This window comes from Lonchura striata, chromosome 1 (assembly GCF_046129695.1).
Source record: "Lonchura striata isolate bLonStr1 chromosome 1, bLonStr1.mat, whole genome shotgun sequence".
In the NCBI taxonomy this organism is placed as follows: domain Eukaryota; kingdom Metazoa; phylum Chordata; class Aves; order Passeriformes; family Estrildidae; genus Lonchura; species Lonchura striata.
The window spans coordinates 110851513-110866519 of record NC_134603.1 but is presented as its reverse complement, the minus strand read 5'-3'; the positions used below and the strand labels follow the sequence as shown (position 1 = coordinate 110866519).

General features: G+C 41.3%; 1 protein-coding gene across 2 annotated transcripts in view; it reads left to right on the top strand.

The window, feature by feature from the left end:
• Window positions 1-15007, top strand: part of BMPER (BMP binding endothelial regulator) — a 149377-nt gene that overhangs the window by 13521 nt on the left and 120849 nt on the right. For both annotated transcript variants that reach the window (XM_021553292.2, XM_021553289.2), the window contains exon 3: window positions 11322-11421. In XM_021553292.2, coding sequence (XP_021408967.2) covers window positions 11322-11421 — 100 coding nt within the window. The remainder of the gene's footprint in view (window positions 1-11321; window positions 11422-15007) is intronic.

Here is a 15007-nt window from a genome sequence, read left to right as displayed (position 1 = left end):
GTTCTGTGTTTTACATGACACTTGAGTCTCTCATCATAAAAAGCCCTTCTTGTGCTAAAGGTGTGAAACTTTTGGATTTCAGATCATCTTTCTGTCTCTCCTAGCTGTCCAGGTAGAAGGATTGCTGCCTGAGTTCTCACTCAAGGAGAACAGTGATGTCCCACACAATGAAATCATGTCTGTCTGCCTTCAGAGCACTGTGGACTTTGAGCCAGGCATAATCTGTTTCCTGACATTTGAGTCTCATTAATTGGGTTAACAAGATGCTATCTACGCTCCATACTTATGTAAATAGAACCTGCTAGCAAAGATCTTAATGGCACTTGATATATCACACTGCCTTTACATCTATCAAGAGGTACCACTGCAGGAGTCACTTCCAAAAGCAAGTTGTGTTCTTGGTCCCATGGGTCCCTTTATAAGCTGTAAGAAATGCTGGTGGTCAAGGCCAACTGTTCAGATGTCTTTCAAGTGTCCCACTGGTGACCAAATCTCACTTTGTCAAGATGACAAATGACTTGTGCATACCCTGTTCACCTTCAAGCTTCGCTCTAATGTCAGCTCCATTTACTTGTCAGAAACAGGTATTTTTTTTACTTCCCGCAGTGCAAGTGGAGCAGAGGAAAGGAAGAAGTGAAGGGAACACAGGCTGAGGAAAGAAAACCTGCTTGTATGGCTTCTATTCAATGTATTATTGTAGTTGAGATTTGCAAACTTTGGACATACCAGAATATGTTTGTTTGTACATGTGCAAAACAGAAAGAAGGGAATTTGCTTTCCAGAAGTGAGAACTGTCCCTGCAGGGCTATGATTATGCAAAAACATGTTTTAACCACTGGATTTTTCAAGAAGAAAGTGGTTATGCAAGATGAGTTTCTTATTTTGGACAGCAAATTTTTTCCAGAGCAGCATTTAAAAATAAGTGTTTAATTAACAGGGTCTACCCAGAGCATAGGGCATTGTGCATGTGTCTGCACTGAAGAGCTCGACTCAAACCTCTGAGCTCTCATGGGTGGTTTCATTGACTGCAGTGGTATTGTTATGTGGCTAAGTGATCACTGCTGTGATTGAGGGCTGTTACATCTCACCCAAAAGCAGCCATGGCCAGGCCACAAAATATGGTCAAAGTCAGCTCAAGGACTGTGAAAGTGACATTGACAGCTTTGCCTTTTAGTTTCTTCTCAATGACTTCCATATCGCTTTTTCTTAGTCCACAAGTCAAAATATGCTATTTCTCCTATTAGCTACAGTGTTGGCTGAAGTTTTGAAAGTCACAGTCTTACTTAATTTGGCAGTGTGATTAATCACAACAAAGGAAAGCTTATTCTACCTTTTTTCTTTGCATCTGATGGAAGCAAGGAGGTTTCAGTAGATATGAAGCAGAAACACACAGAAGTGAGATGTGTCAAATGAAACATCATGGTGTCATAAGCTTTTCTGACTAATTTTCCCAAGATCTTGAGCCTTCCTTTGCTGGCAGCAGCTGGATGAAGACATCTTGAGGGTGATGCCTGCTGTGAGCTGCCCATGACCCAGGATTACCATGGCCCCTACAAGATTTTACTAGCAGCCAAGCAGCAGTTGCAGCAAAAATGAGCAAGCCTTTGTGAGTTGAAGGCAGCATTAAAAGACCCTGGAAACTTTTGCCTACTCTGAGGGGTCCTGCTTGAAATGCTCCTTTTCCTTGTCTCTTCCCACTCTTCTCTATGCTGACTGACAAGTTGAAGGCTGCACCTTCTCTCTGCAGACTGCTGTGAAGAACCTTTTCTTATTTTCTAAAACCACTGCGTAGCACAGGCAAGATCACGTAAGAAAACAAATTCAGGGTCAGTTCTCATTTTCCTTGCAAGTTCATTAAAACAGCAGTGTCTGGAGGCCTTTTGCCTAAATAATTTCATAATAGAAACCAGACTCTTGTTGCTTCTTTCTTTTGGGCTACTATTTTTATTTGCTTGTTGTTCCTCAAGCGTTTTGGTCCTATTTCAAAACTTGATTCAATTAAATGAAGAGACTGTTTTTTTTCTGGTGCTTTCTGGTTTAAAAGCTACACTGCAAAACTTCTAGGAGTCCTCTGGATTATGAAGCTTCAATTAACAGGGGTTTTCCTCTCAAAATAACATTAGAAAACCCCAAAATGTAGCTTAAACATTTGAAAGAAAATAAGAAACCCCTCCCCTTTCTCTCCCCCAGCTGAGATCTCCTGTCGCTGCTTCTGGCATGCATCACATCTTTGAGGATACAGTATCATGAGAAAACTGTCACTTGGTGATGTATTAGGGTAATATATCATGAGAGCATCGTTTCTTTAGAGGATATGGGCAGTAAAAGACATGATTCTGGCCAGACAGAGCAGCAGGGGACCCTGCTCTTTTTCTTTCATTTTCTTTAATCTAGCCCTGTTTTTGTGTTGTACAGAAGTGAGTTTCTTCATGGGATATGACTTGTTGCAGAGTAAGTTAGGAGGCCCATTGGGCTTTTTAAACTCTTTAAGAAGTACATGGCCTCAAGGGCTGCTTTGTTCAAAGTTTTTAGAACAGACTAAAGCCCAAAACTAGAGCATTTGCCACTGCTGAAATCTCCGTTGTAAAGACTGAGTAAGACTGAGTAAGCAGGCTTCAGACAGAGAAGGTAATAAAGATGCAATGACAGGTAACTATTGTTTGGATAATATATTTGTAGATTTAGCCCATCAAAATGTGATGAAATGACATTTATTTGAAAAGCAATCAATGCATCTCTTTTTAATAAATGTCAAATGGAATTTTAATTCATAACATTAGAAGAAAAAATACTATTGGTCAGTATTCAGTCTAATAGAAAATACAGTTATCAAAAATAGGAATTCTGAACTGATAGAATTTGTTTTTGATGTGCTTTGATTTTGATGTTTTTTTTATTGTTTTGATGGCTTTGTTTTTCTCTCATAGACAATATCTACCAGAAAATAACAGTGTATAGTACTGGGATAACATTCGTAAAGAAAGAAAAGCAGAATATTTTTAGGGCACTCTTTTGATGGACAGGGCTAATTTTTGAGATGAGCCAGAACATGGCACCATGGCTCGATCTCAAATTTTGAATTCAAATGATTTAATACTTTATTTTAAACCTTTGGTGTAATCTGCTTTGCCCTCTATGAAATCAGCTGGATAATTCATAACTGTCATCTTCAACAATTTTTAGGAGTATAATTTATTTAGGCTGTTTTCAGAACAATTTTCTTGGCAGACTTCTCCAAGCCATCCTATGCCACTTAAGGGGGACCAGTATGCTCCAGGGTACACTCAAGACAGCAATGCTGTTCCACATCTCTTGACTTCAGGTGTGTTAGGTTGATCAGGCTCAGGTAGTGGAAGATTTTATGGCCCTCAACTACCTGTCACTTCTCTGGGAGAATGAATTTTCCACCAGCTTCTGTCAGGGTAAACCAGACTAGGATTAGGATGGACCATGCCCTCAGCATCACCCATTTAGCTGAAAATTAGTTGGGCAGTAATCATCCAAAAGGTTTTGCTGACTGATCTGAATAGCTGAGAACATTCAGCAAGGAATAGATCATAAACTCACAGGGCTGGGTCAGTGAGCTTTTACAGCAGCATGGGTACAGGTTTGCAGCTGGAGCTCTGAATCAACAGATATTGCCTGTGACTACCTTTTTCTTAGGTATTGTCATCAGATTTAAGTAACTGATAATTGATTCAAACTCTTCATTGACAAAGTAGAAACATAATCCTGTGAATTAAAATTCACAGAAAAATATGTGAATTTTAAAAGTGTGCATCTCATGAAGTGTGAAGGTGTGGTCTCCCACAACAATCCCTGTGTGTAATACTTCCTTGAAATCTGGCTCCTGGGATACTATGGGTATCACAGCAGTGATACCCATATTATCACTTTTTTTTTTTACTTCAGTATGAACTGCTGGGAACTTGTGAAGACCTTGTCTCTTGTTGCTAGAAGACTGCCATGCTGTTTTGCTGACAGCATTGCCTATAACTGTTCAGCTGAAGAACTCTAATCTGAAGCTGCATTTGGAGATTGAGGTAGAGACAGGGAGACTGAGAGCTACATGGTCTGGATCCTGCTCTGGTTTTTTCACTGACTCAATCTGCAGTTAGAGTAATTGTGTCTGGCCATGTCTACTTTGTCCCTAAGCTCACTGGAGCAGGGATGTGCTGCAAAATGTTTGATGTTCTGGGACCCTGACCCAGCCTTAGTATTAATGCCAGCAAATGTAGGAGGAAGGGACAGTGCTTTCTTTTCAGCAAATACTGGTGCACAGGCAGCTGTCAGGGAGTGTTGGGATTCAGCAGGCCACCAAGGTCAGTTTCCTCATGCTGGTGTACATCATTAAGCACAGTGAAGAAATAAAAAAGTCTGTTCAGTCTGTAAGGGGTTGTGAGTGATTTGTCCTGAATCCCTTGCACATACTCATGTCTTCCTCACAGCAGTGGGGAATACCCATTTGAAGTGAATTTTGGTGTCATCTTTCATCAGGACCTTTGTTTTAATCATCTTTCCTAGGGAGCGGGGAGAGCTCGAATTATGAAGGGGGATGGTTGATGCTGTCTGAGCATCACCACAGGGAAGACTGCAGCCTCCTCCCTGCTCTCCCTGAGAGGCCAGATAAGCTAAACAGATTACAGGGATGAGGGGGCAAATTGAAGGCTACAGAGTGCTCTGCTCAAAAAAGGAAAGAGAGACTGTGAACTGAACTAAAATACTGTCATTTGTATCATACTGAAATCATGGTCATGTTCTGCCACAGGCAAGGACCTGGTGCTGAAGGTAGCGAGGTGTATGTTTGACTTCGCTCCTTGTCCCATTACAGTTTTATGTGCTTAAAATAATGGGACCTTTCTCTCTTTGGTGAAGCATATGCCTTGGTGTTTGTAGACTTATGTGGGCACATGGAGAGAATGCGATCATTTTCCTGAGAACAAACATCAGTTTATAGGGAAATATTTTTTCCACCTTGAATTTCGAAATGCATCTAGTGTGTTAAGCCATTTTTTTTTACTGTACCCACAAAATTTGTTTTGCAAGGGAAAGAAACTCCAGCAGATAATTGGAAGGGAATCAGGGAAATGAGACCTTATCCTCATCTCCCTTGACAGTGATTCAAAGGGTCTGCAGACATCTCTCCCTGGGGAGTGAGTCTCCTCCCTGAAGCCTAATGGTGTGGCTCTTGTTCAGGTAGAGAAATGCTCATGGAAGACAGCAGTCCCACAGTTTTAGCAAGGATCTCTTTCTTGCATCAACTCTGCCAGTTAAACAGAGATTTGTAAATTGAACCTGAGACAGAGAGTTCCAGGCAGGAGTGCCAAAGAAGCAAGGCTACTATTTTCAGAAAGAGCCTCAGGTTTTGTCTAGACCATGAGTTAGGCATGTGCCTGAGCCTGTTCGTGAGTTCAAGTTGGCCCAACATTGGGGTTGTTTGCACATAAACATGGGTGCAGGCACAGGCTTAGGAGCTCCCAAGCTTTGCTGAGGGACAGAGCCTGTGACAGTGCTGGCCCAAACCTTTGCCCCTGTGGCCCGTGTGGTGTGAGCGTGGCTTCTTGTGTGCTTGAGAGGATGCTCTGGCTATGTGCAACACCTGGCAGAGAGCCTAGGAGCATGGGCTAAGAACATGGGGATCATGGCACATGGCAGAAGCCAGCGTTCGAGCCTGCCCTGTGCCTTGCGGTGGAGAGGCTGCCTGTGTGAATTGAATACACTTGTTTCATTAATTTTAAATGGCTCTTTCTTCTCCTAAGATCACATGTTTGTATTTGAAAGCTCCATCCCAAATTCCTTGGGGGCAACTTTTGCTATTGTTTGAAAATTGTTATTTTTTTCATGGGTGATCCCACAGGCTTCTCCTAGCAAAAACTTAAGGACACCCTGAGCTACTTGGTGAGGAGTCCTATCAGAATTACAGCAGGACCACAATGAATAGTGGTAAAAAATGAATGTTTTCAGGATTAGTCATTAATGGTAGTTGGTATTCCTACCTAATCTCTCTCTCTTGCTTTTATTACTTTTCTCTCCACTGCATTTTTTTGGTTAAATGAAAGTTTAAGTAACATTTTTCCTATTCAGTATAAATAATTAATAACCTCAGGGTATTAGAAATGCAGTGCAAGCTTCCTAAAAGCATTTTCAATACATAAAAAGAAAGAAAGAAAAACAACCCCAGACCATCACTGTGGACATCTGGCCCCCTGAGAAACCACATCTTTAATGTCTTCTGCAGCCAGCTGTTACAGCACAAGAGTGCTCAGGATATCATTGATGGAAGCACTCCTTGGTACAGTCCTGAATAAATGAAGCAGACTCCTATTTTTCTTCCTTTTTTTTTTTTTTTTTTTTTTTTTTTTTTTTTTTTTTTCTTCTTGAAGCCAAATCCAGGTTGAAAAGAGCCATCCTCCTGGTGGCTGCTGTGAGCCGGCAGGAGTCCAGTGGGGAACCCTGTAGAAAGTTGGCTGTGGCTTCCAAGCTGTGGTTTGGCACATATCCTCTCCAAGATCTCTGCCAAATATTCAGACTCCTTTTTAGTGTGTGGTTGGTTTTTTCTTTTCTTTTCATGTTGGCATTTTATTTAGCTGTACCATATGAGTTTAAGGCTGTTAGTTTGATATAATTTGTTGCCAGAATGGGCTGTTTTGTGTGGAGCTCTTTGATGGAAGGTAAAAATATGAGGTGTATGTAAAAGCTGAACAAATTGCGTTGAGAGGAGGTTTTAGTAAAGGTAACATGAAGCAGTAGCAGCGATATTGGGTCTGGTTAGTGTATCTCTCTTGTGTGGGAATTTGACATCACCTCTGCATGCCTAGCTAAGGAAATCCTTGGTTCTCATTGGAAAAGTGTGGGAGAGGGGAGAAGCATGGACACCCAACAAAATTTCTGATCTTTCCCCAGATGCATTAAAATATGAGTTTTCCACAGTTGGGCTTGGTGAGTGCAGTAAGGAGACCAGGGTGATCCTCCAGCACTTTTCTTGGTTTCCTTTTCAAGGGAGTCTGGGATTCCAGAGTGAACCCTTTGCTGAGCTGAGCACTGACTGGGGAGTTGCGTCAGACACGGCAGCATCGTTCTGGATCAGCCTGACCTCTTTTAAAAAAATACGCATTTTTCCAACACTAATAGAAACCCTAGCTGAAGTTCTCTCCCTTTCTGTGTGTGTGCCTGAGCACTAAATTAAAAAAAAAAAATAATCCCAGATGTGAATCTATAAACCATCTGTTTAAAATAACTATTGTGCAGGACTATAATTAAAAGTTATTTATTATGAATCTTGGGATCCTATTATGGATTTGACTGACTCCCAGGTTTCTGACTTAGCAAACGGTTTATGTATTTATGGGCCATGTGTCTCTTCCGCACTTCTTGGTGCCAGAGTGCATGTCCTTTAAACAAAAGGGAAAAAAAATCCCCCACCCTCCCATAACTGTTGGCTTCTGACTGTTGCCGTCTAAGAAGTTTTCTCTTAAGAACAGCAAAATTCAAAGTATCTGAGAGCTTTCAACAGATTCAGAGACGCTGTTGACAACACAGATGGAGGCTTGGTAATACAGCTCTCCTGCATGCAGCTACTTAGTGACTTTCTAAATGTATGGCTGGGACAAGTAAGGAAATGTTTTGATTACTGGGGGTAGGAGGGGACATAACTGGAAGGCAAGTCCCATTTGCTCTCAGCCTCCACTTTGCCCTTGTGAAATGGCAGGGGAGGAGGCAGCAAAACTGAAACAAGCAGACGGACACTAGACATTAAGAGCAGTGTTTTGGGCAACTGGGTGAAGGGAAAAACCCATCCTCCAGATGACAATTACTCTTTTGTTTCATTTTTGCACTTTTACACCCAGTGGACCCAGGAGATCTGCACTGGATAATGCCTCACTGCAATAGACTAAACAATGATTTACCAGCCCTGCTTTATCTGCTGCAGGCCTGTGATGGATCAGCATGGTACATTAACCCTTTCCTCCACATCTGCTGACCTTGTTTTCCACAAGCTACAACGCTGAGATAAAACAGCAGGACTTCTTAGAAAGAATTTTGGGACAATAATAGTAGTAGAAGCAGTAAGAGAATGCACTTCCCTGGAGCTAGATTAATTTCTTCTTACTTCAAGAGGGATTTTGTCATGAGGACTACGCCAGGGCAGCAATATATTGCAATTGTGGCTCTATTGTATGTTTTTTTCACCAAAAAACCCCACATAGAGTGATGGGGCTGCAACCCTGAGCAATGCTATACTTCACACCGTGGAAGAGCAGCCCAGCCCTGATGGCAGGGAGTTAGGCAGCTTGGGATGACATCTGAAAGAGACTGTTTTAGATCTGTCTGGGCCTTGCCTATATCAAGCTAGAGAGGGTGAACATCAGCTTTGCAAATCTTAGCTGTTCTTCTCTTTTGTGCTGCCAAAGATTGGCTCTATTTACCTGGGATACATGGAGCTGTTGTTTAAGGCAGGAGGAGCTTGCAGCTTCTCCTCCAAGGGACAGAGCTAACCTTCCATTTTAATTTGGGGGGTAAAAAAACAAACCAAACCAAACAAACAAAAAACAACCAAAAGAAAAACCAAACCAAAAAATAAAACAGCAACAAAAATGTGCAGTGGGTGATGAGTGTGGCACCTGCTCCCTACCTTTCAGCACTGCTGTAGTAACTGAGCTTTGAGTCAGCGATCCAGATTTACTGCCCTCCACATCCAGAGGCAATTCAATGACTCATCTCCTGCTTTCCCCACAAGTACCCTTGCTGTAGGAACCAATGACTTGTGGGGGCATGAAGAACAAGCCCCTGTCTGCTGAAGCCAGGCCACTGAACAGCAAAGAGTTCAAAGTCTACTGATCTAGAGAAAGGAGATGTGAATCTGTAGCCTCCTGCTTAAGACATCTTCCTAGGGGGAAGGACCCTTCAGGTCCTGTCACTGCACTGTGGGCCACTAATGTTCTTCGTGTGGAACAGCTGCTTAATGCAAAACAGCCCTTGGCATCAACACATGAATGCTAAAATCTTCCCTCCTAGAAAACCTGCTAAACCAGCAGCTTTGCTGGTGATAAGGAAAGAAGAGCGAGCCCTAAATTTGGATGGCCCCCTGGGGTGGCTAAGTGATACCAAGCTCACCATTGGAGAGAATTTTTCTGATTTTAGCAACATGGGGGAAACAGGAGGTTTCTTCTTGGAACAATAACTAGCAAGTATCTTGTGTTTGAAATACATGTGTTGGGGTCATCCTTAGGAACTCCTTGCATTGTAACGAGAAGAAACCATGTCAGGATGTACCTGAGGGCAGAAGGAGGCAGACAGCACTCAGGGATGAAATTGCCTGGGAAGCTGGGCTACATGAGGAATTTGCCCCAGGAGTCCTCTGGGAACCAGGGAATTAAAAAAAAATGACAGAGCTGTTACTTTTTTTGTCCCTCTCGCTGCCATCTGCAACAATAATGTCATCCTTGGGAGAGGGAGTCCAATGGGTAGCTGCCCACTGGCCCCCCTTACACACATCCAGCCCAGCCAGGTTGGTTCTGAAGACTGCTGTGCACCTCGCTTCTCTCAGAGGTGCATGATGCAGGCTGCAGCTGGGGAAGTATGTTCTCCACAGGAGCAAACGCTAAACTGGGTTTTGCCCCTCCTTCACACCCACTTTCACCAGGCAGAAGATCTTCCCACAGATAAAGGTAGTGGGGCTGATAGGCTTATTAAACCTTTCCTTAAGCAAACTCATTAGAGAGAATCAGGTCTTAGCAGAACCCTTTAAAATACAGGCTGTAGCTGAGTTGGTAAGTTTGGTTCTGCTGCCCTTCAACAGACTTTACGGGGGCACCACGTTCCTATAAAGGGAATCAAGATTCCACTGAGCACTTTAAAAGGGACATTGAACCACTTGCAATTCTGTGTCGAGGCTGCTTTGTGCCAGTCCAGAGCTACAGACCAGCCATAAATTCAACTTAACCTGCTGGTTAAATTGCATTTATGGTTGGTCTGCAGTGCTGGAGTGATGCAGAACAGCCAGCACTGCAGTGACCTGGCTCTTTACAGTAATCGTTTGTGTTGCTGCAGCTGCGCTTTAGGGCCTGATTCTCATTTGCTGATTTCACACTGTCTTGGTGAGAGTGAGTCCTCATTTACACTGATAAGACTGAAGTGCCTTTATAGCTCCCATCAGATCAGGCAGTGACTTTGAAGTAAATAAACCTCCGATTTTAGACAAAGGGCTGGAGTGTAATAAAAGCTGTGTGTTATTCTTCACAGGCACCTTGAATAAGGCCACAGGGAGCGAAATAAAGAGACTGGAAAGTACAGCTCCCTTTTCTTTAGTTTTATGATTTACATTTTTCTAGCCCTTTGATTTTTTGGTCTCTAATTAAGTCATAAGATTAGGTGAGGTAGGTACTTGCATGTACTAGATGGCCACCTGTGTCACCCAATGAACTGAGCTACTAATTATAGGTGGAGGTCACTTCACAGGGCTACTTTGAGTAAGGAATTTGAAGTAGCAAAATTTTACTAAAAGAAATGCCCCAAGTATTTGTTTTCTGCACCTATTTAATGGCAGGGACAACCAAAAGAATTGACACCACTGGGGCAAGATAGGCAATAAATGGAATATTTCTGCTGCTTGCTGTTGCACATCCTCTATTGACATTCCTTAATGTGGCCAATGTGCTCTTTGGCCTTGGGAAATCACAGGCTTTTTGCCATAGCAAGATGACACTATAAAGAACAGTGATTCTGTTTGCTCGTGGTGTTTCATTAATTCTCAGCATTTTGGGGAGAAAGATGACTTACATTAATCATCTTGCCTGGTATAGTACATGGTAGCCTCTTTTAAAGAACCTCTAGGCAAAATTGATTTTCTGCAGTGGCAGAATTTGTTTTCTCTGAGGTTACTGCTTTTTTCTCTGCTGCTTATCCTTCTGTCACAGAGAAGTGATTCCTAAGCTGTGCAGTTCATGGGGCAGCTCCTCAAGACCCTAAGGATATTTTAACAAGTGTATCATGTGGGTAGTTGTTCATTTAAATAACATGGATTTCTTCAGTGCAGTACATTTTCTGTATGAGACTGGGTAGCAGTCATGAATTACCGTCTAAGTGGGTTTTAAACACCATTTACTTGGGCTCCTGGATTATTTAAATACTGTTCTCTATGAGATAAGAAAGAAAGAAAGACTGTTCTTTCTAGAGAAGAAAGATGTTTTGAATCACAGGGACCTCTCCTGAAGCAAAAGAGGAGACTGCTGGCCCCACATTTTATTTTCTGAATTGTAAGAAATGGTAGCCTTGGGTTTGGTTTGCTTCCAATAGCTTTTGTCTTTTTTTTTTTTTTCCAGAATAAGGAAGTGACATGCAAAAGGGAGAAGTGTCCAGTGCTCTCCAAGGACTGTGCTCTCGTCATTAAGCAGAGAGGAGCTTGCTGTGAGCGTTGCAAAGGTGCCATTCCCTTCCTGTCATTTTCCCTCATTTTAAAAAGTTATCCGTGCACATTTAGGTAGCCAAAGATAGGACTAAAGTTGCAGCTTCTCAGCTGGGACTAGATTGTCACCAGAGGCTGGAAGAGGGAAGTAACCATAATTGAAATACATATGTTTACAAAGCTGAGGGAAATACATAAATTCACATACTTGCCCTGCAATGATCAGTCCTTGCAAAGCAATTGTCCTTTAGAAATACATCGTTATTCTTCATTGTTATGTTGTCAGTTTTTCAAGAATTCTAATTTTGTCAGAAATATTCTAGGTCAACATCAATCTGCTAGTAGTGACCGATCAGTAAGCATCTCTTTAACTTTTTATGTGGTTGGACAGAATAAGAATAATGCTTCTGAGTAATAAAGAGCAGGGTAATTATCTATAGCTATTCCTATTTTTCCTCTGGAAAGGAAACAAACCAAGCAAATTTTATTTATTTTATTAAATGTTTCCTGATTCAAACAATAATATTGTGGACATTTTTATTAAAGCCAAATAAGCAACAATCTGAACATTATACATTTATTTATTGACCAACATTTTATATTCCAAGCTGTTTAAAATGAGATAATGATCAAATAATAATTTAAAAAAATGTAAGCATGCATGACATGTATCTGCTATGTTTAACCACATGAAAAATATGCAAGTAGATAAACTTGGAAGATAGTCTTTCTTTTTTATATTGATATAGTAAGTAATATGCTCTAAACCAATAATTTTGCTAAGGGACTGCTTCCATAATCAATGAGGTGGAGAATCTCAAATTCAAACAGCTTTATTTTATTTTTCCTCTGTCATTTTTAATTCCCCACTGGTGATTGTGGGGGATTGAGAGGGAGATAGGGCAGGATAAATTGTTGGGAAATAAAAGCATTTCTTGCCTTCCCAGAGGAAATACAAACTCAGGAAAACAGATTATACTGAAATTCAGATGGAAAAGGCATAATGGATGTGTAGTTTTCCTGGAAGGTTGCAGAGGTGTGTTAGATGCTGTGCTTAGGATTTGCTTCTGTGCTGCAGCTTTGGAATAGGTTTGGCAAGCCCCAGTTTGAGGATTTGTCTAGAAACATGACACTTAAAAGAGAAGGAAATGAACTGGAAAAAAAATTAAACCATTACTGAAACAATAAGAATTTGAAATGACAGATTTTACATAAATTACATGTCATTTTTTTTTTCATTACATTTATTTTGTCAAACCATTTAGTATCAGTTTTGTAGGAAAAAGTTGCTAAATGTCAGATTAGGATGAAGTTTGATTTTTCAGTTTCAAAATGGGATGTGTATTTGCTCGATGGTCTGAAAATTTTATATACATATACATATACATATGCAAAATGAAAAAAAATGAATGCTTCAAAGCTGAACAAACAATATTTTAATTCAGACCCCTTTTTTGCAATTTCTGTTTATCCTGAATTGGGGTGGGTACCTACAGAACACAATTGGTAGGCTTGAACCTGCCATCTGCAGATCGGTATGCTTGACATCTCGAATTGGATAATTAATAGAAACTATTCAAAAACAGAATCAGGAGGCAAATGAATACTTGAGATAGAAGAGGGATGAGCTAGCTAGAGTCCTTTGAATGTATCAGTGGACAGAGAGATCCCACTAATAGGCATCCAACAAGATCCCTCGCAAGGAAACTGCTGAAGAGACTAAGCAGCCCTGACATTTTATAGATATGCTTCTCATTAGCAAATAAATAATTAGTGTATGGTTGTTTCATAGTAAATAAATGTTGCCAAAATATCCTTGCAAAGATCTCAATTTGCCAAAGTGCTCAAAAATTACCTAGAAAAGGGGTGAAGAGAGACAGGAAGTTTGCTGCTGGTGACCTAATCTATGTAGCATAGTAAAGCAAGAGGATGGCCTGTGAGGAGCTGCAAAATGTTCTCAGGGCACTGAAAAACTGATGACAAAGCAGCAAAGGAAGTTGATGTGGATGGGAATAAATGGATGCCCAGAGGACAAAGCAGTCCTAACTTTACAAATACAATACTGGGCTCTGAGTTGACAATAACTGAATGGCAACTGTTTCTGAGTGTTACAGTAGATAATTGTGTGGCACAATCAGCTCAACCCTCAGCAATTTTCCAGGGGGAAAACTGAACTCTGAGTTTGTTAGGAAAGGAGCAAGGTACAGACCAAAATGCCCTTTTTTCCCTCTGAGTCAGACAGGCTGCTTATTCCTGCCCTTCTGGAGGCTAAACTAGAGCTATGGACCTTGGTCTGTATTTTTCACACTTCCCAAGGTGTCTCTTAGTAGCTGCTATCAGACAGAAGGTTATTGACTAGAAGAGTTCTTGGTCTGATCTAAGATGCAAGAATAAATGCAAGAAGAACATTAAATTTTATAATTAAAAAAAAAAAAAAAAGCTCTCAAGGACTGAATTTTCAAAGTAGATGTGAAATTTCTAAGTTTTTCTGCACTTTCTGAAAGGCAAAGCAAAATATGGACCATTTATCTCCCACCGTCTTGACACCACACTCTGTCGCTAGGTTGTTCTGGTTCCAGGGGAAGAAGTTGATGGAACCACCTCTACCCCAGGGGAGGCTGCTTGCTCTCCCACCACTCTGAACACTGTTGAAGATCCTGCTCTGTTCTGTGCCAGGTCTAAAATGAGTGTCCTGTGGGGGGTAACTGGGGAATGAAGGCTGCAAACACTGGGCTGGCAGCATAGAGCTTCAGCTACTCCCTTTGGTGTCCCAGCAACTCCTCACATGAAGCTCAGCTGCAGCCAGGACTTACCCCTGCAGCACTTATTCTCAGTTACTATTTTGTCAAGCTGCCAGATTGCCCATGGGGAATGCAAGCAGGAAAAGGGAAACAGGGATTTTTTGGCCTTTTTTTTTTTTTCTTTTTTTTTTTTTACTAGCTGCATTTCATCTAAACATGAACAAAATGTTACTAAGGAAAGACATCAGAACCTGATGACTTTTTTCTTGGCTGTGTTCCCAAAGCCTGAGAGAGCTTAATCAGGCTTTACATGCTCTTGCCAGTTCTCTTTGATAGCTTCACATCTTTCTACCTTGTGAAGAAATGAATGAATGAGTGAGTGAATGAATGAATGGCTGCTGTCATCTGAGTGCAACATCGGGAGAATAACACTAAGACCAAAGGGTATGTTCCAGAGCGGGCTTGTGTAGGAAGGAAACCACCATTCATGAGTCATTTGTGACATCTTTGCCAGTGCATTTCTATCATGAGGAGCACGAGGACATTCCTTGTCCGCTGCAGGAGGGTTGGACTAGATGATTTTTAAAGGTCCCTTGCAAGTCAAACTATTCTGATGGTACTTGCAGCAGTGCACACACCTAACTCTCCTACTCAGAGCTTTGCATACAGGAGAAACTGAATTGATGGTAGAGAACTTTTCCTGCAAATGGTTGTGTGCTGAGCGTAAGTTCCTTGCTTCCATATGGGTATTTGTATGCTACTTAGAAAATTTATAGCATTTTTAAATTTTTATTTTGTAATAAACAGAAACAGTAAGGAGCAGCTACAAGTAACTAGCAACTACAGCATTTGCAATCAGAAA